The 19,804-nt window shown below is 45.3% G+C and overlaps 1 protein-coding gene across 3 annotated transcripts in view; it reads right to left on the minus strand.

Annotated features, from left to right (window-relative positions):
* SRGAP1 (SLIT-ROBO Rho GTPase activating protein 1) overlaps positions 1 to 19,804 on the minus strand; it is a 318,865-nt gene that overhangs the window by 92,791 nt on the left and 206,270 nt on the right. For all 3 annotated transcript variants that reach the window (XM_053555895.1, XM_053555894.1, XM_053555897.1), the window contains exons 7-8: positions 12,003 to 12,224; positions 5,159 to 5,260 (exon numbers count right to left, since the gene is read on the minus strand). In XM_053555895.1, the coding sequence (XP_053411870.1) occupies positions 5,159 to 5,260; positions 12,003 to 12,224 (324 nt within the window). The remainder of the gene's footprint in view (positions 1 to 5,158; positions 5,261 to 12,002; positions 12,225 to 19,804) is intronic.

Here is a 19,804-nt window from a genome sequence, read left to right on the forward strand (position 1 = left end):
CACCTCGGTGGCCTTCCTCACCCCTCGTGCCCTGACATGGGGACAGATGCTAGTGACTGTCTGAGCTTGGTGAGCTGTCACCAGATCTGGAAAAACAGCCCAATTTTTGCTGTCCCACAAGTTTTTGGGGGGAGGGAAGATGAAGGTTCCATCACCGTTCCAGAGTATTCCACACTAATAATTTATCTGTTGGGGTTAAGGGAATATTACAAACACTGGGCTTTCTTGCTTTTTGAACTGAATTCATTCTCAGCAATGGCACAATTGAATCCAAGGAAGAAAACATTGTCAGCTCTTTAAACAAAATCTCTGCCTTCGGCTGTGTCAGAAAACCGGTCTCCCCGCAGCTCACCCTTGACTTGGATATAATGACCCACCTGGGTGGAAGTGACCCGCATGTCATCTGAGGAGCATGATTCCAAATCCCTTTCCCACGGCACCTGCCACACGTACACAGGTGCAGGTTTCCCATCTACAACGGAGCAGCCTGTCCAGGGAGAGCTTCTTAATCTTTGTACCTGCAGTGACCAGCACAGTGCCTGGGAAGCAGTGAACCCTCAGAAAAGGTTCTCAGCACAAACCGTGGCATCGACAGCTTCCTTCCAAATCCATGGCTGCCAAAGAAAGCTTGGCACAAACCACAGCCCCAGGTGTGGCTTCTCTGTTGAGAGCTGTCCGCAGCTTCTCCATTTTCTTTGGGCTGTGCTACCCCAGGTCTCACTTTTATGTCCTTTCCAGAAACTCTCATTTCCTTTGGTGTTCTTTTGGGTGAAGGCCCTCCCTTCAGTGAGTTCAAAGTTATGTGAAACAAAAAATAACTGAAGTATATCTCATCTCCCTCAATGGATTTGGCTAAAATCTTGCTCACCACCCACTGAAGAAATCTTGTGTAAAGAATACATTTTGGCAACAGTCTGTTAAATACTCCTTAGCAAGCTGCTGGTGAAGACTTGAAGCCGTGCTAGGAAAATGTGTATGGCCGGTTCATTCAAAATCGTTGCAAAGTGATTGAGGAATCACAGTCTTATCTCTTTCCCGTTCCCCTCAGGGTGGTCAATCTACTGTCATTTAAGGAGAGAATAATTGTTTCTTGGGTGAGAAGGCTTCACTCACAGTGCAAAAGGGCCATGAGGATGAGAACTAATTTCTGGACCACATATTGGGACTAATGGCCTGAAAATGGGGGCAAACTACCTATAACCAACGCTGTCCTAAAAAATACAAAAGGCACAGTTGCTCTAGTTAATGTAATTCATTTTTCCCTTTGTTTGGATGGTGGGGGGGAAGAGGTACCCTAAGAAAAGGGAACTGCAGGGTGTGGGGAATTACTCCCAGCTTTGAGAGAAAGGACAGAGGCCCAGGCAGAGACCCCTGTGCGGAAATGTAAGCGTAAACTTTCAGAAAGGAGACCAGACAGCGTGGAAAGAGTTCTGAAAATGTTCAAGGTGAGAAAGGTATGCATGATTAGGTAGATGCAGCTGCTTTCAAAACGTTGCCTTTAAGAGTAATGTTTATTAATGTTTCATTCACTTCAAAGTTTTAAGAATCAGCTATACTGTTCAGTAATAAGGAGAAAACGAAAAATTGGGAATAAATTCTGCAGCAGGTGGGAAGCTAGGTCCCTACACACGGCACATGGTGGGTGCTGACACACGCACATACGTGTTCACGACTGACTGAAGTTGGAGTCATGTGACGGAGGCTGCACAGATGCAAGTTTGACAGATAAATTTAAAGCTGTGATGTGACACTGTCACAGTTATCATCTCTGTCAAACACAAATTTAAGCCCTTCTCAGGCCATCTCACAAATGTTTCTCTGCTCTCTTCTCTTTGTTTTAAGGCGAGTGATGACAACTCCAATATTTTTTAATATTTTAAATGAAAATGAGGCAGGCGGGCTGAGTGGAGAGCTGGTGAAGAGAAAACACAGGCTCTGAGTCTGAGGGAAGCCAGTTACTGCTGGGCAGAAACGCGAGTCCAGTGTGATCGGATTTTTTACATGGTGAATATTGATATTTTTATGAAAATTTATAATTTTTAACTGATAGCAATAAACTTAAAAAAAAAACCAAGCACTGTAGAGCAAACAAAATTTGTCATGGGTCAGATGTGTATGGTCTGCGGGCTCATAGGATAGAAGTTCTCTTCCAGGGCAGCACCTGTGGCTCAAGGAGTAGGGCGCCGGTCCCATATGTCGGAGGTGGCGGGTTCAAACCCAGCCCCGGCCAAAAACCACAAAAAAAAAAAAAAAAGAAGTTCTCTTCCAAGGGGCCTCTGGCAGTTTCAAGCAGGACCCACTTTCCAGAGCAGCCTAGGATTTGGTGCAAAGGTTCACCTTCTGCTCAGCTGTCCTGTCCGTGCTTTTGTAAAATTGGAGGACGTTCTCCCTCAACTGTGACTTTTTCTGTGCAGTCATAATAATTTTTAATTAGTTGCACTCTGCCCAGTGAATTCTGGGCTTTCTGAGCATGTATACGTCTGTTTGTACAAAGCCAGAGAATTACGCCCGTGTTCCCTCACTTGTATACATTGGCTTGACACTAATTTGTTGATTTTCTGTCCTTGCTTCTATCAGTGGCAGGGGGAGGCATGTTGTTTATTTATTGAAAGTGCTGCACAGACCCCACATCAGCAAGGATGGCCATGCTGTTCCCAAGGACATGACTTCCTATAGTCTTTCGGTCTCTCGTGCCAGACAGATGCTGACTGTGACTTACTCATCTCTGTACTCCCTGTACCTAGTGATGCACCTGAAACGTAGAAGGCGCTTGATGAATACTTACCATACTGAGATGAACTGAGCCACAGTAACAAAACCTTGACCATGGCTCTCAAAGCTCTTGCTGTGTGACCTCAGCTCCTCACTGGCTCATCCCTAGGGGAACCTGTTCCGTCATCCCAGGGCACCTTGACATATCCTGAAACTTCTTTTTCCCCCTCTACTCCTATGGAAAACTACTGATTGTCAAAAATCTAAATCTTGCTTTCTTTGGGAATCCCATTGCACTGCAGTAAGTTTTGTTCTGTGTCCCACAAATCGTAGACCACTCGTCAGGCTCATGAGGGACATCAGGGCAGGACAATTCATTTGCTGCTTCAGCTGAGTTTTAATTTTAAAAAGTAACCCTCCCAAAGCACTGCCCAGCTCTGTTGGTGTACAAGATCACTGTGCTTCCCCACATCACAACTAAAGGGGCACAGACTCAGGCCTACAGAGGCCAGACAGGAACAGTGGGACATGAGGGCCCTGGGAGGCGAATGACCAAGGCAAAGTGGAATCAGCCCCCACCTCTGCTCTTCACTGCAGGAGGCAACGCAGACCCAGAGTTGCTGGACTTTAAAAACAGGTCAAAACTTTGGGGGCCAAATACAACAGGCTGGTGAGCCTCCAGCTTTGACCTTGTATATAATATGCTATTTTTCTGGAGTTTAGAGAATGCTTTCCAAACACAACAGCAGGAAGATATGCATGGAGAAGTTGGAATTCACTAGACAAGCAAACTGTAGGCATCGTAGTTTGGGAAGCTCCAGTAGGTGAGTATTTTGTGATGCTCAGCCAGAACCCTGAGCTCTGCACCTCCTTGGGGAGGACAGCGGTGCCTGCCTCGGGACACATCCGTGACACTCTACACAGATAACACACCGGTTGTACCTTAACTACACATTTGAAAGGGATGGTTTGGGTTCTTGAGGAATAATGGGAGTCAGAAAACCACAGCATGTTTTGAGCAAATTACCTGGCCTAGAAATACATCATTCTTTCTTAACAGAAACAAACACACATTGCTGAGAGCATCCCACTGGGATTAAGATACAACAGGGGATGAATGTGAATTTTGATAATTCGCATTACCACTGCCAGTTATTTTTCTCTTTCTGCCCCATATTTCTTAATTTTAGGAATTGTCTGTTTCTAGAAACATATGATTTCTGTCCATCCTAGGGCTCCATGAGTTACACATCATCTGGCCAGGCAGACGCCCCCATTTCCTGGATGTTGTGGTAGGTCCAGAAGCGCCTGTGACTTAAGTCCTGTCAGAGAAGAGTCAGCCATATTTCAGAGATAAGGGTGCTGGGACGGGGAGACATGGCAAACTGTAAGAGACCATGTGGTTCTGGGTCTTTCCCGGAAGAATCTCCTCAAAGTGATGAGAGAGACAGGGAGAGAGATTCCTGATAACATCATTTGAACACAAATCCAGTAATATCTGAGGCTATTGCAGACACTGACCAGTAAGCTAGCACCCTGGTGTCACCGCTCACAGCAACCTCCATCTCTTGGGCTTAGGCGATTCTCTTGCCTCAGCCTCCTGAGTAGCTGAAACTAACCACAGGTGCCCGCCACAACGCCCGGCTATTTTTCTGTTGCAGTTTGGCCAGGGCTGGGTTTGAACCTGCCACCCTTGGTATACGGGGCTGGCGCCCTACCCACTGAGCCACAGGTGCTGCTGGAGTAAGCTAATTTTTAAACTTAAGTTTGATTTTATTTTCTGTAAACTGCAACTGACAGCCTTAACTAATACAAGAAATATTTTGGGTTCATATTTCTATTTTAGGAAAACATGGATCCAATTAAGTTAAATTTCAAAAACGAGCAGCTGAGTTGTACAATTGCTTCCTGGCTCAACATACACTGACAATTCACATTTTATCTACTATCAGTTTAAATATAGTCATGTCAGCAAGGAAACATTTTTCTACCCTCACTCAAGCACCACTGCTAAATATGATTTTGCACTTATTATTATCAGTAATGCCATGTTCAGTACCGAAATTTAGAGACTAAAGGAAAACATAAAGAGGAAATCCATGAACTGCTCTAATTGCAGCTAATAATTCCCCTCTACACGTGATGGTACGTTTATGGATGTATACGTTAAATTAGGTCATCTATGGAAACTATTTTCAGTATGAATTACAATTTAAGAGAAAACAGAGTGCTTATATGTACATGCAGTGAAGCTCTGGGAAAGTATTAATCTGGGATGGAATATGGCATCTGTACATTTATTTCCTGCAAAGAGTATTGTAAGAATGGTCACAGCTGAAGATGTGGGATAGAGAGGTTGCACTTTGAACATTAAACATGCCAAGGCCACGTGCTTTCCCGTTCACTCAGGACTTCAGACCCCTGGCCGGGCAGAGGGTGTGCTCACCTCCTCATTCTCAATGCGTAGAGTGGTGAGGCGGGACTGCAGCTGCTGGTACCTGAGCATCAGCTCTGCCTGGACGGGCTGCTGGGCGCTGACCTGGCACACCTGGTGGGGAATCAGAAACCACATTATGATTAGAAAAACGTGCTTGTAACATGACTCAGCCATAAAAATGGTGAGCTAACATCCTCTTGGAAACGTGGGGGGAACTGGATGGAACTTCTGCTGAGTGAAACATCACAGGAATAAAGAAAGAAACGCACATCACCAATACCAAGTCAGAACTGACGGATCCACACTCCAGGGCATGTAAACACAAGTCAGAACTGACGGATCCACACTCCAGTGCACGTAAACACAAGTCAGAACTGATGGATCAACGCTCCAGTGCACGTAAACACAAGTCAGAACTGACGGATCAACACTCCAGTGCAGGTAAACACCAAGTTAGAACTGATGGATCAACACTCCACTGCTTGTAAACACAAGTCAGAACTGACGGATCAACACTCCAGTGCACGTAAACACCAAGTCAGAACTGACGGATCAACACTCCAGTGCACATAAACACCAAGTCAGAACTGACGGATCAACACTCCAGTGCACGTAAACACCAAGTCAGAACTGACGGATCAACACTCCAGTGCACGTAAACACCAAGTCAGAACTGACGGATGAACACTCCAGTGCACGTAAACACCAAGTCAGAACTGACGGATGAACACTCCAGTGCACGTAAACACCAAGTCAGAACTGACGGGTCAACACTCCAGTGCACGTAACACCAAGTCAGAACTGACGGATGAACACTCCAGTGCACGTAAACACCAAGTCAGAACTGACGGATCCACACTCCAGTGCACGTAAACACCAAGTCAGAACTGACGGATCAACACTCCAGTGCAGGTAAACACCAAGTCAGAACTGATGGATCAACACTCCAGTGCACGTAAACACCAAGTCAGAACTGACGGATCCACACTCCAGTGCACGTAAACCCAAGTCATAACTGACGGATCAACACTCCAGTGCAGGTAAACACCAAGTCATAACTGACGGATCCACACTCCAGTGCACGTAAACACCAAGTCAGAACTGACGGATCAACACTCCAGAGCTCGTAAACACCAAGTCAGAACTGACGGATCAACACTCCAGTGCTCGAAAATACAAGTCAGAATTGACGGATCCACACTCCAGTGCTCGTAAACACCAAGTCAGAACTGACGGATCAACACTACAGTGCACATAAACACCAAGTCAGAACTGACGGATCCACACTCCAGTGCTCGTAAATACAAGTCAGAACTGACGGATCCACACTCCAGTGCTCGTAAATACAAGTCAGAACTGACGGATCCACACTCCAGTGCACGTAAACACCAAGTCAGAACTGACGGATCAACACTCCAGGGCACGTAAATACAAGTCAGAACTGATGAATCCACACTCCAGTGCTCGTAAATACAAGTCAGAATTGACGGATCCACACTCCAGTGCTCGTAAATACAAGTCAGAATTGACGGATCCACACTCCAGTGCACGTAAACACCAAGTCAGAACTGACGGATGAACACTCCAGTGCACGTAAACACCAAGTCAGAACTGACGGATCCACACTCCAGTGCTCATAAATACAAGTCAGAACTGACGGATCCACACTCCAGTGCTCGTAAACACCAAGTCAGAACTGACGGATCCACATTCCAGTGCACATAAACACCAAGTCAGAACTGACGGATCAACACTCCAGTGCACATAAACACCAAGTCAGAACTGACGGATCCACACTCCAGTGCACGTAAACACCAAGTCAGAACTGACGGATCCACATTCCAGTGCACATAAACACCAAGTCAGAACTGACGGATCAACACTCCAGTGCACATAAACACCAAGTCAGAACTGACGGATCCACACTCCAGTGCACGTAAACACCAAGTCAGAACTGACGGATCCACATTCCAGTGCACATAAACACCAAGTCAGAACTGACGGATCAACACTCCAGTGCACATAAACACCAAGTCAGAACTGACGGATCCACACTCCAGTGCACGTAAACACAAGTCAGAACTGACGGATCAACACTCCAGGGCACGTAAATACAAGTCAGAACTGATGAATCCACACTCCAGTGTTCGTAAATACAAGTCAGAATTGACGGATCCACACTCCAGTGCTCGTAAATACAAGTCAGAATTGACGGATCCACACTCCAGTGCACGTAAACACCAAGTCAGAACTGACGGATGAACACTCCAGTGCACGTAAACACCAAGTCAGAACTGACGGATCCACACTCCAGTGCTCATAAATACAAGTCAGAACTGACGGATCCACACTCCAGTGCTCGTAAACACCAAGTCGGAACTGACGGATCCACACTCCAGTGCACATAAACACCAAGTCAGAACTGACGGATCAACACTCCAGTGCACATAAACACCAAGTCAGAACTGACGGATCCACACTCCAGTGCACGTAAACACAAGTCAGAACTGACGGATCCACACTCCAGTGCACGTAAACACCAAGTCAGAACTGACGGATCCACACTCCAGTGCACGTAAACACCAAGTCAGAACTGACGGATCCACACTCCAGTGCACGTAAACACCAAGTCAGAACTGACGGATCAACACTCCAGTGCTCGTAAATACAAGTCAGAACTGACGGATCCACACTCCAGTGCACGTAAATACAAGTCAGAACTGACGGATCCACACTCCAGTGCTCGTAAATACAAGTCAGAACTGATGGATCCACACTCCAGTGCACGTAAACACCAAGTCAGAACTGACGGATCCACACTCCAGTGCACGTAAACACCAAGTCAGAACTGACGGATCCACACTCCAGTGCACGTAAACACCAAGTCAGAACTGGTGGATCAACATTCCAGTGCACGTAAACACCAAGTCAGAACTGGTGGATCCACACTCCAGTGCACGTAAACACCAAGTCAGAACTGACGGATCAACACTCCAGTGCACATAAACACCAAGTCAGAACTGACGGATCCACACTCCAGTGCACGTAAACACCAAGTCAGAACTGACGGATCCACACTCCAGTGCACATAAACACCAAGTCAGAACTGACGGATCCACACTCCAGTGCACGTAAACACCAAGTCAGAACTGACGGATCCACACTCCAGTGCACATAAACACCAAGTCAGAACTGACGGATCCACACTCCAGTGCACGTAAACACCAAGTCAGAACTGACGGATCCACACTCCAGTGCACGTAAACACCAAGTCAGAACTGGTGGATCAACATTCCAGTGCACGTAAACACCAAGTCAGAACTGGTGGATCCACACTCCAGTGCACGTAAACAGAAGTCAGAACTGACGGATCAACACTCCAGTGCTCGTAAACACCAAGTCATAACTGACGGATCCACACTCCAGTGCACGTAAACAGAAGTCAGAACTGACGGATCCACACTCCAGTGCACGTAAACACCAAGTCATAACTGACGGATCCACACTCCAGTGCACGTAAACACAAGTCAGAACTGACGGATCCACACTCCAGTGCACGTAAACACCAAGTCAGAACTGACGGATCCACACTCCAGTGCACGTAAACACGAAGTCAGAACTGACGGATCCACACTCCAGTGCACGTAAACACCAAGTCAGAACTGACGGATCAACACTCCAGTGCACATAAACACCAAGTCAGAACTGACGGATCCACACTCCAGTGCACGTAAACACCAAGTCAGAACTAATGGATCAACACTCCAGTGCACGTAAAAACCAAGTCAGAACTGACGGATCAACACTCCAGTGCACGTAAACACCAAGTCAGAACTGACAGATCCACACTCCAGGGCATGCAGGGCTGTAAATCTTGCCGGGGTGGTGTGGTGAAGAGAGGGGATGGGTGAATGCACAGCATCCGGGCGAGGGGCACACTTACCAAAACAAAGTCTATAAACAAAACATGTGCACCCCTAACAGCTGAAATTGCACAAAAAGACATTGTGTTGGGACAGGGCACCACCGGGCAACCTCAGAGGCAAGGTTCTCCTATAGAAACACTGTGCAGATCACGCTCAGCCTTTCAGGATTCCAATTACATATTTACTTTTAGCAGCTGCCTCAAACCTTTGCTTGTAAACACGGACCTGTCACGCCAGTGGCCAGGACAGCAAGCAGTGCCCGGTCTGGTTGTGTTCGGGACACGGCAGGGCAGGAAGCACACCCCAGGAACGGGTGGTCCCGAGATGGGCGCCACTGCTGGTCTCGACCCTGGCATCCGTGGTGACCCCCAAGGAGAGAGCAGGGGCTGGCGTGAGAAGACAGGCTCAAGAGGCCAGCAGAGTGTCCGGGTTAGAACAGGAGCCCACCAGCCAGTCAGCACGCTCAGTTCTGCCACCGACTAGCCGGGAGGCTGCGGATGTTCAAAGCCTCAGTTTCCTTGTCCGTAAAGTGAGGATGCCCGGAGTCCTGGTACCACAGGGCTGTTGTGGGAATCCAGGGCACCAGGCACAGAAAGCATTTACTGACGCACATTAACAGGGAACACTCCAAGGTGTGAGGGACCCTCCTTAGCATCTTTCTGCCATGGCTCCTCCTACCAGCATCAGCCACATCCTGCCATGCACCTTGAACTTGAAGAGGCCACTGCTCTTAGGTGATGGTAGAAGCTATTTTGGTCATGATCTCATTATGATAAGGTCAAAGGTGGAGCACTATTAAAACTGCAGCAATGGCAGTGCCTGTAGCTCAGAGGGTGGGGTACCAGCCATATGTACCAGGGCTGGTGGGTTCAAACTCAGCTTGGGTCTGCTAAAACAAACAAAAAATAGCCGGACATTGTGGTGGGCTCCTGTAGTCCCAGCTACTTGGGAGGCTGAGGCAAGAGAATCACTTGAGCCCAAAGAGTTTGAGGTTGCTGTGAGTTGTGATGTCACAGTCCTGTACAGAGGGCGACATAGTGAGACTCTGTCTCAATTAAAACAAACAAACAAACAAAAAAAACTGCAGCAGAAACAAACCATTTCTTAGCATCCTCGCCATAGAAATGCTCTTGGTTGGTAGGGGTTCCTTTTATGGAGTCTCCAAAGCATCAAGGAGATTACCGCTCCTTGGCAGAACTGGTCATAAAAGGGACAGACTCATTTTATTAATAATAAAACCATTTGTATCCAATTGAAGTCACTTGTCTGTGATACTATATTATCCTATTTTTAATGTATCGTCAGCTGACACGTGAAAATAGCAATTACTTGGTTTGGGAAAGGTGAGATAAGCCACTCATCTTGCTTGTCAAAATTTAGGTGCTATTGGGTGGTGCCTGTGGCTCAGGGAGTAGGGCGCTGGTCCCATATGCCAGAGGTGGCCGGTTCAAACCCAGCCCTGGCCAAAAAACACACACACACACAAAAATAAATAAATGAAAAAAAGAAAAAAATTTAGGTGCTATTGGCATAAAAATGGTTTATCATTTCTTTCTTTCTTCCCTTCCCTCCCCCCCCTCCCTTTCTTTCTTTCTTTTTTGTTGAGACAGAGTCTCACTATGTCCCCCTGGGTAGAGTGCTGTGGCGTCACAGCTCACAGCAACCTCAAACTCTTGGGCTTAAGCGATTCTCCTGCCTCCACCTCCCAAGTAGCTGGGACTACAGGTGCCCACCACCACGCCCAGGTAGTTTTTTTTTTTTTTGTTATAGTTGTCATTGTTGTTTGGCAGGCCTGGGCTGGATTGGTGTTATGTGTCAGGCACCTTAGCACTTGAGCTACAGGTGCTGAGCAGGCTTACCATTTCTAAGCAGGCAATTTACTCTATCAAACATAAATAAAATTCAATTAGAAATACAGCAGGTATAGATATATTACACATAGGAATATGTGTGTGTGTGTGTGTGTGTATATATATATATATATATATATATATATGTGAGAATGTGTTTCAGGAAAAAATGTGACATTGCAGAAATCTGCCATGGATGTTGTATCTATTTTTAAAAACAGACTGCAATAAGCTAAAGTTGAGTTTTTATCTATGAGTTCTGCTTTGCACAGCTGGGACACCAAGTGCCACCAAGCAAGCTCTGTTCGTTGGTTTATCTTGTTTTACCCTGTCCATAGAAAACAATATAAACAACTATAACTAATAATCAGTTTAAATGGCTTTTTTGAGTAAAATAAGATAGAAAGTCTAATTCACATGAGCCATAATATACAATTTCTAGTGCTCATTTTACCAGTTTGGAGCCAATTTGAATCTTAAAAAATTTTGCATTTTTTTTCCTTTTTTCCATTTTCTTGCCTAACTACAGTAGGGCCTCCATGGCTGGCCACCTCCTCACCTGACCACCTCCTGAACTTGACCTGATTTTCACAGCTCTGGCAGGCACCACATGTGCATATCAGCACAGCAGGCCTTGTTCCTTATGGTGACTGCCTCCGTGTGTTGACCAGTTTATTACAGTTCCTGGGGCAATCAACTTACAGAGGTTCTACTGTAGTTTTCTTTATGAAAATCTTTAAATTAGGATTACAAGCAGTTTTCAGACAAATTCTATTAGACCAGCAAAATGTTTTGTTGTTAATTTAAATTTGAATGTGTTCAGGTGGAGGAAGAATTCTGGAACAGTGTAGTGTTTCCCTTCAGGTATATTTGCACTTTATCCGGCCTCTGTGGTTATCTGAGTTTTTGATCCTTGCTTCACAACGTGGTGTGCTGATTCTATCCCACTACATGCTGAGACCCCCTGCAAGGGAGCGGGAGGTGCGCAACTGGGAATTCTCACAACTGTCGGTTCACAGCAGGTACAGAGAAATGTAAGTGAAGAGACAATTCACTAGTTTAAAAATATTCACTGACCTCATCACCCATGTGAGACTGGAACTCAAACTTCACTGGGGGACAGAAAGCGGCCGGGCACATCTCCATGAACCGCTGCTTATCACTCCTGGGCTCCAAGTTGTCCACGGCGTTCTCAATAATGTCTAAGCCCTCGTGCCTGGAGGTTTCAAGGTTATACTCTGCAGAGAGGTACGTTCTCAGGGCTCTGTTCAGACTTGCATGGTAGCCAAGATCACAGCACTTAAAAAAAATAAAAGAATGCCATATACAGCAATTAGGGCAAAAGTGATCAAACACCTCAACGTGAGCCCTACAACTACAAAGACTCTGAGAAGAAAACGCAGTGTAAACTTCCATAACACTGGAGTAGACACTGACTTCTTGGGTATGGCATCAAAAGCACAAGCAACGAATGAAAAATAAATTAATTAGATTCTACCAAAATTGAAGACTTTGATCCTTATATATATTTATCTTATATTTATTATTATTGATGCATCTATATTTCTCTTTATTCTAAAGATTGCTTATTTCTGCTGCCTTTCTTTCTTTCTTGATTAGTATCATACAAATTTTGTCAATTGTACTAAACATTTCAAAGAATAAAAAAAAAAAAGACACTACCAAGAAAGTGAAAATATTCTTATAACTCAACAAAAAGATTGAGCCCAATTACAAAATTGGCAATGGATTTATATAGACATTTCTCTAAAGAAGATATACAAATGGTCAACAAAGACACAAAAAGATGTTCCATATAATTGGTCCATCAGAGAAATGCAAATCACAACCACAATGAGATACTACTTCATACCCACGAGGATGGCTGTAATCATTAACACAGAGGACAGGCTGGGGGAGGTGGCTCACACCTGTAATCCCAGCACTCTAGGGGGCTGAGGTGGGAGGACTGCCTGAGCTCAGGAGTTTGAGACCAGTCTGTGCAAGAGTGAGACCCCGTCTCTACTAAAAATAGAAATAGCAGCCAGGTGTTGTGTTGGGGAACTGTAGTCCCAGCTACTCGGGAGGCTGAGACAAGAGGATCACTTGAGTCCAAGAGTAAGGTTGCTGTGAGCTGTGACGCCACAGCCTTTTACCCAGGGTGACAGGGTGAAACTCTGCCTCAAAAAAAAAATAAATAAATAAAAATAAAAACAAAAGACATGACAACAAGTGATGGAGAGAAGGAGATGCCAGCACTGTCACACACCGCTGGCGGTAGTGTAAAATGGTGCAGTCACTTTGGAAAACATGGCAGTTACCTTATTACTCAGCAAACTTAATCCTAGGTGTCTTTCCAAGAGAAATGAAAACATATTTCTGGGGGGAGGAAAGGAGGTGGTTTGGCAAATTCCCACCTAATGGGCACAATGTAGGGGTGGACGGCACACCTCCTGGGTGAAGGGCTCAGCTGCTGCCTGGGCTCTACCCAACAAAGGCAAACAATGTAACCTACTGTAGGTACCCTGGTCTTAATCCAAAATTATAAAATCAAGAAAACATGTTTCCACACAAAGACCTGTGCACAAATGTTTTTAGCAGCATTATTCTTAACAGCTACAAAGTAGAAACAATCTAAATTCCACCAGCTAAAGAATAAACAAAATGTGGTGCTGCCACGCATTTAAGTATTATCCAGTCATGGAAAGGAAGTGCTGAGGCTTGCTACAGTGTAGATGGACCTTAAATACATCATGCTAAGTAAAGGAAAAGCTGATGTAGTGCACAATTCCATCGATAAGAAATGTCCAGAAGAGGCAAAGCTAAAGACACAGACAGTAGATTAGTGATTGCAAAGGGACAAGCGGTTGGGGGGAGGAACTCGGGGTGACAGGGGAAGGCTGCAGGATTTCTTTTGGGGGTAATGAAAATGTTCCAAAATGGATCATAGTTATGGATACATGACTCTGTCGATATATTAAAAGCCAATTGTAGATTTTTAGTGGATAAAACGTATGGCATAGGGGCTGGGCACCTGTAGCACAGTGGCTAAGGCGCCAGCCACATACACCAGAGCTGCGTGTTCCAATCCAGTCCATGCCTGCCAAACAACAATGACAACTAAAACCAAAAAATAGCCAGGTGTTGTGGTGGGCACCTGTAGTCCCAGCTTCTGGGGAGGCTGAGACAAGAGAATTGCTGAAGTCCAAGAGTTGGAGGTTGCTGTGAGCTGTGACGCCACGGCACTCTACCAGGCAACATAGTGAAACTCTGTCTCAACCCCTCCCCCCCAAAAAAAACCCCCAAAAAACAAAACTGTATGGCATGTGAAGTATACCTCAATAAAACTATTAAAAAATAAAAGAAGCTGGGCGGCACCTGTGGCTCAAAGGAGTAGGGTGCTGGCCCCATATGCCAGAGGTGGCGAGTTCAAACCCAGCCCCGGCCAAAAACTGCAAAATAAATAAATAAATAATAATAAATAAAAAAAGAAGCCAATCAATTACTGAAAAAATGAAAAATGGCATTCACAATTCATTTGTGCAATACTTAGATTGATACAATAATTTACTGGAATTCATGTAGGCTGCAGAGATACTAACTGTAATATTTTAGTCTGGTATATTTTGTTGAGGACCCAAGAATAATCTGTACTCTCTCGGGGTCAGAAGGTTTGAATCTGCCCAGATCGTCCAGGGATGTCTTCCCTCATCCCCAGAATACAATTCTTAAATAAGGAGTCATCGCCCAAGTCCTCTAATTGTAGACAGAATTTTGTTTAGTTTTCCTAAGAATAGAAGTTCTTTGCTATTCTTCTAATTCTTTGCCTTTAATTTGTACTTATATTTATTTTTTCATGTTGCATTTTAGGAGAGTATTGTCTAAAAGAAGGAATACAGCTCTGGAAATCAGACAGCAATTACAGACAGCATACTGTAATCAGATATCAATTATAGATAGCATGATTTGAAATCTGTACATAAAAGCAGTATAAATTGCTTAGGGAGGAGACAAGTGACTTTAAAGATACAAAACCAGGTCATCTTTATATCATTCCAGTGAAATTCAATCAATTCAGTTTGATTCAATCCGACTCACTAACTGGCCCTGGCCAGGTGCCAGGAACTTTGCTCGCTCTAGGCAGTCAGGAGCTGGAACACAGAGAGATGCCCCCATGCTCAAGGATTCCAACAGAAGCCGTTGTCAGTTTACTCCTAAAATAGTAGTAGAAGGTCACGGAGGAGGCAGCCTCTGTACAGAGAATGTCTCCAGCAGGGAGGGTGTGAAGCGTCAGGTCTGCCTTTAGGAAGGAAACATCCAGTCACCCACCTGTCCTTACAAATGCCGACACATTTAACGCATTTAATTCTACCCTTCACCATTCAATTTCAGAATGATTAAATCAGGGGTTTCTATGCAGAGAGATTCTAAAGTCTTCCTATTCTCTCTCTCTCTCTCTTTTTTTTTTTTAGAGACAGAGTCTCACTTTGTTGCCCTTGGTAGAGTGCTGTGGCGTCATAGCTCACAGCAACCTCCAGCTCTTGAGCTTAGGCAATTTTCTTGCCTCCGCTTCCTGAGTAGCTGGGACTACAAGTGCCTGTGCCACAATGCCCGGCTATTTATTGTTGTTGTTGTTGTTGTTACAGTTTAGCTGGGGCCGGGTTTGAACCCGCCACTCTTGGTATATGGGTCCGGTGCCCTACTTACTGAGCCACAGGTGTCACCCAAGTCTTGCTATTCTACATTTGACCAATGACCCAGCAACAACAGCATCACCAGGGGCTTGTTAGAAATGTAAGATCTTGGGTCCCACCCCGACTTACTAATTCAGAATCAGAAGGTTAAAAATTACCCACAGGTGATGCATTTGCACAGTGAAGGTCTGAGAAGCCCTGCCCTAAAACAGGGGGGTAACAAGGTCTGCATCCCTGTCTTTTGGGGACACTACTTCCCCAAGAAAGCAAGAGGGCCAGATTAAGGATGACTTGATTGGCTGGATATGGTGAGCCCAGCTGTGAGCCCAGCACTCCCTCAGGCTGAGGTAGGAGGATTGCTTGAGCTCAGGAGTCTAAGACAGGTCTGAGCAAGAGTGAGACTCCATCTCTACCAAAAATAGAAAAACTAGCCAGGTGTTGTGGTGGGTGCCCGTAGTCCCTGCTACTCAGGAGGCTGAGGCAGGAGGATGGTTTGAACCCAGGAGTTTGAGGCTGCTGTGATCTAGGCTGAGGTCTGCCACTCTAGCCTGGGTAGCAGAGTGAGACTGTCTCCCCCCTCCCACCCCCCAAAAAGGATGACTTGATTAAAAACCCAGAAATTCGTTGCAACATCACATTTACAAATACAAGCAAGATACAATTGTGAAATGCATCAATCGGCCTCGTCACTAATACATTTCTAGCAGAATCAGCAGCTCTCGAATATAGAAGAATGATTCATTTGTGGTTAATTTAGAAATTCTAGTCTCAGATGAATAAAGTTCTCTTTTATTTCTCTTGCTCCTAAAAATCCACCACAATTCTAATAACAGTTCCATACACACCAGAGGGAGTGAAAAATTATTCCATCTTTCGGAAGTGGAAGACATTATTCTTAGTAAAGCATCACAAGAATGGAGAAGCATGAATCCTAAGTACTCAATTTTGATATGAGGACAATTAATGACAATTAAGGTTATGGTGGGGAAGCAGAAAGAGGGACGGAGGGAGGGGGGTGGGGCCTTGGTGTGTGTCACACTTTATGGGGGCAAGATATGATTGCAAGAGGGACTTTACCTAACAATTGCAATCAGTGTAACCTGGATTATTGTACCTTCAATGAATCCCCAACAATAAAAAAATAAATTAAAAAAAAATTATTCCATCTTTCACCAATGCGTCATTTTAGAAAAACACCAATTTGTGTAGGAAATGACCTCATTTCTTCGAGAGTGTTTAAAAACATCCCAAAGAAACAGATTCTACTTGATTATAAAGGAAGCAGACGAGACAAGCTACTTTGAGCATTGATCTCAGTGAGACTTGACAAAAATTGAATTTGAGAGGAATGAGACCCAAGAAAAGCCTTATTCCTTCTCTACAAAACCAAGTTTCTTACAACCTAAAAGAGAAAGAGAAAGAAAGAGGGCCAAGTCGGTGGCTCCTGCTTGTGATCTCAGCACTCTGGGAGGCTGAGGTAGGAGGATTGCTTGAGCTTAGGAGTTTGAGACCAGCCTGAGCAGCAGTGAGACCCTATCTCAACTAAAAATTGAAAAATCAGCCAAGGGATGTGGCGGGTGCCTGTAGTCCCAGCTATTCAGGAGGCTGAGGCAGGAGGATCCCTTGAACCCAAGAGTTTGAGGTTGTTGTGAGTGAGGCTGGCGCTATAGCACTCTAGCCAGGGTGACAGAGTGAGACTCTGTCTCAAAAAAAAAAAAAAAAAAAAAAAAAGAAGAGGTTGGGTGGCGCCTGGCTCAAAAGAGTAGGGTGCTGGGCCCATATGCCAGAGGTGGTGGGTTCAAACCCAGCCCCGGTCAAAAAAACTACAAAAAAAAAAAAAAAAGAAGAGGAAAGGGAAGGGAAGGAAAGAGGAAGGGAGAGGAGAGGAGGGAAAGAAAAGGAAAGGAAAAGTAAAGAAAAAAGAAAAGAAAAAAAGAAAACCCCAACTACCCAATTGGCCTGGAGGTCTCAAAAACACAGTTTGTATCATTCCTAGACTATTAACAGTTCACACACATTTCTAAGCCTGGCTTCTTTGGGGGGTAAGTGTGAGATGTGCACCAGCATCAGTAGGATTTCCATGCCCAGCGCAGCCAGGCGGGGTCTGGACCCCGGGGGACACACGACCTTGCAGCGGCTCCCTGGTGGGCTGGCAGCACACACCTGGCCCAGTGACCCAGGAACCCGCTCACTTGTCTCCTGAGCTGGGGGTGCTACACGGAGGTTTCTCTCCTCTGGCCCCATGGCACTTGTCAGTCTGTAAGGGCACTTAATTGGCACAGGTTGTTACTTTATTTGCAGCATTTCTATCCTTTGTTTCAACCATCGACCATCCTGAACTCAGAAACAAGAAACAGGAAAAAGATTCAAGGTCTCCCGAGGCAGCAAAGCTGGTCACAGAAGCATCTTTTTTTTTCTAAGAAGCTGAAATGACCCTGGATGTGTTAAGATGAGAGATACATGGTTTAAAAAGTCTGAAATAATTCTATGGAGCTTGTGAATTATTAATGGCAATATGAAAAGCGAGCTTCCACACAGAGCTGAGTTATCATCCAGTGCATTTCATGATGAAAAAACGTAAGAAACTAATAAAGTATTTCATGAAAACAAAACAGTGTTCTGATGGGTGAAAAGCTCTGAGTGGATACATAAAATTATAAATTGAAATGGGAAGAAAAGACTGTTGGAAGCAGGAGGGTGTATTTTTTCTTTAACATATCTGAAGAGCTGCCAAGATAGATTCTACGAGGTAAAAGTCTAAATTCATCACAGCCGGCTAGTTCCCTTAGGTAAGAGGATGCAGAGAGCATCAAAATGAAGAAGAGACTCCCGTACACATGCTGCTCAGTGTAGGATGGGTCACGTCCCAATAAACCCATCAGTAAGTCAAAAATCCATGTCATTCCACAATAAACCCACTGTAAAGTCAAAAAATTGTAAGTTGAACCACTGTAAGTTGTGGACTATCTGTACAAGGGCTGTGACACACATGTCATCTTGTCCAAATGCTGAGAGGCAGAGGAAATAACATGGTGACTCTGACGTTAGATGCCACTAGGTCACAGGGGGTCGGGGGATACGCCTTCTTTTTGCATAAATTCCCTGACACGAGAAGCCCTAGTGAGGCAGAAGTTTGTTCCCAGGATAGGGGTCTCCATAACAGAAATACACAGGGAACTGTATGACAGTGACACCTCTAGGACTTCAATAGCCAACGTCACCTTCCAGGGAAGCCCTCAGGGTACCTGTGGGGCAGCTCCAGAGTTAAACAGTTTATCATGAGCATGGTGGTGGGGCGCTGGTCTACCTTTTCTGCAGAAGCATTCTACCGTAACTTCTCCACCCCGGCCTCTGTCTGAGAGACGTCCGTGGTCTTGTGTCCTGGGTCTTATCTCTGGATTCAGCAACCTTGGCTTTGACCATTCCAGGGCCAGGGACATTGTGCGCAGATTCCACCACTTATCTGAGTCTTTAGGTAAAATAGTACGACCCAAGCCAAGTGAATTGTAAAAACAGACAGCTTTCATGTGGCCGTGGGTGGCTTTGGAAGGAAAGGACGGAGACGGATTCAGAGCTAGACTTCCTCTCACAGCCATCTCTTTCTCCTTCTTGCCTCTCTAACTATTCAGTACTTGACCTGGAAACCACAGACACTTTTGTGAGAGGTCAGCACCTTGCAGGACTGAACTAGATGTCTATACTTCTACAAGTGACTTCCACACACCTGTGTTTATGTCTGGGTTTCTGATGGCCCACCAAGAGCTGACGATTTAACGCTTGCTGCTGCATGAACAATGGTAGCCAAGCATTTAGCAAAAATAGTTTTTGGTTTTCTCTTGAGCAATGAAAAGGGCACAGTGGTACATCTGTGTGATAGGAACGGCTGCAAAGTAGGAAGCAGGAGAACTGACCCGCATGGGCCTGACCCCGTAAGTAGGCTGAGGAGTCAGTGTTGGCTGACGCACCTGCCACCATCCACGTGGGGGGTCACCTCCGTCAGAGGAGCCACTGTTACACTCACTCTTCCCAGTCAAATCTCTGTGACCAACCAGAATCAAATCACAGGAGAGGAGGGGGAGGGAACAAAGCCAGCCCAATAAATACGGCCAGATGGTTAACACCATGGAGAAAATTTAGGGTCAGCAGCTTTGGGGAGAGAGGTTTTACTCCGTATGTAGGGCAACT

Source organism: Nycticebus coucang, chromosome 12 (genome assembly GCF_027406575.1).
Source record: "Nycticebus coucang isolate mNycCou1 chromosome 12, mNycCou1.pri, whole genome shotgun sequence".
NCBI classification, from domain to species: Eukaryota; Metazoa; Chordata; class Mammalia; order Primates; family Lorisidae; genus Nycticebus; species Nycticebus coucang.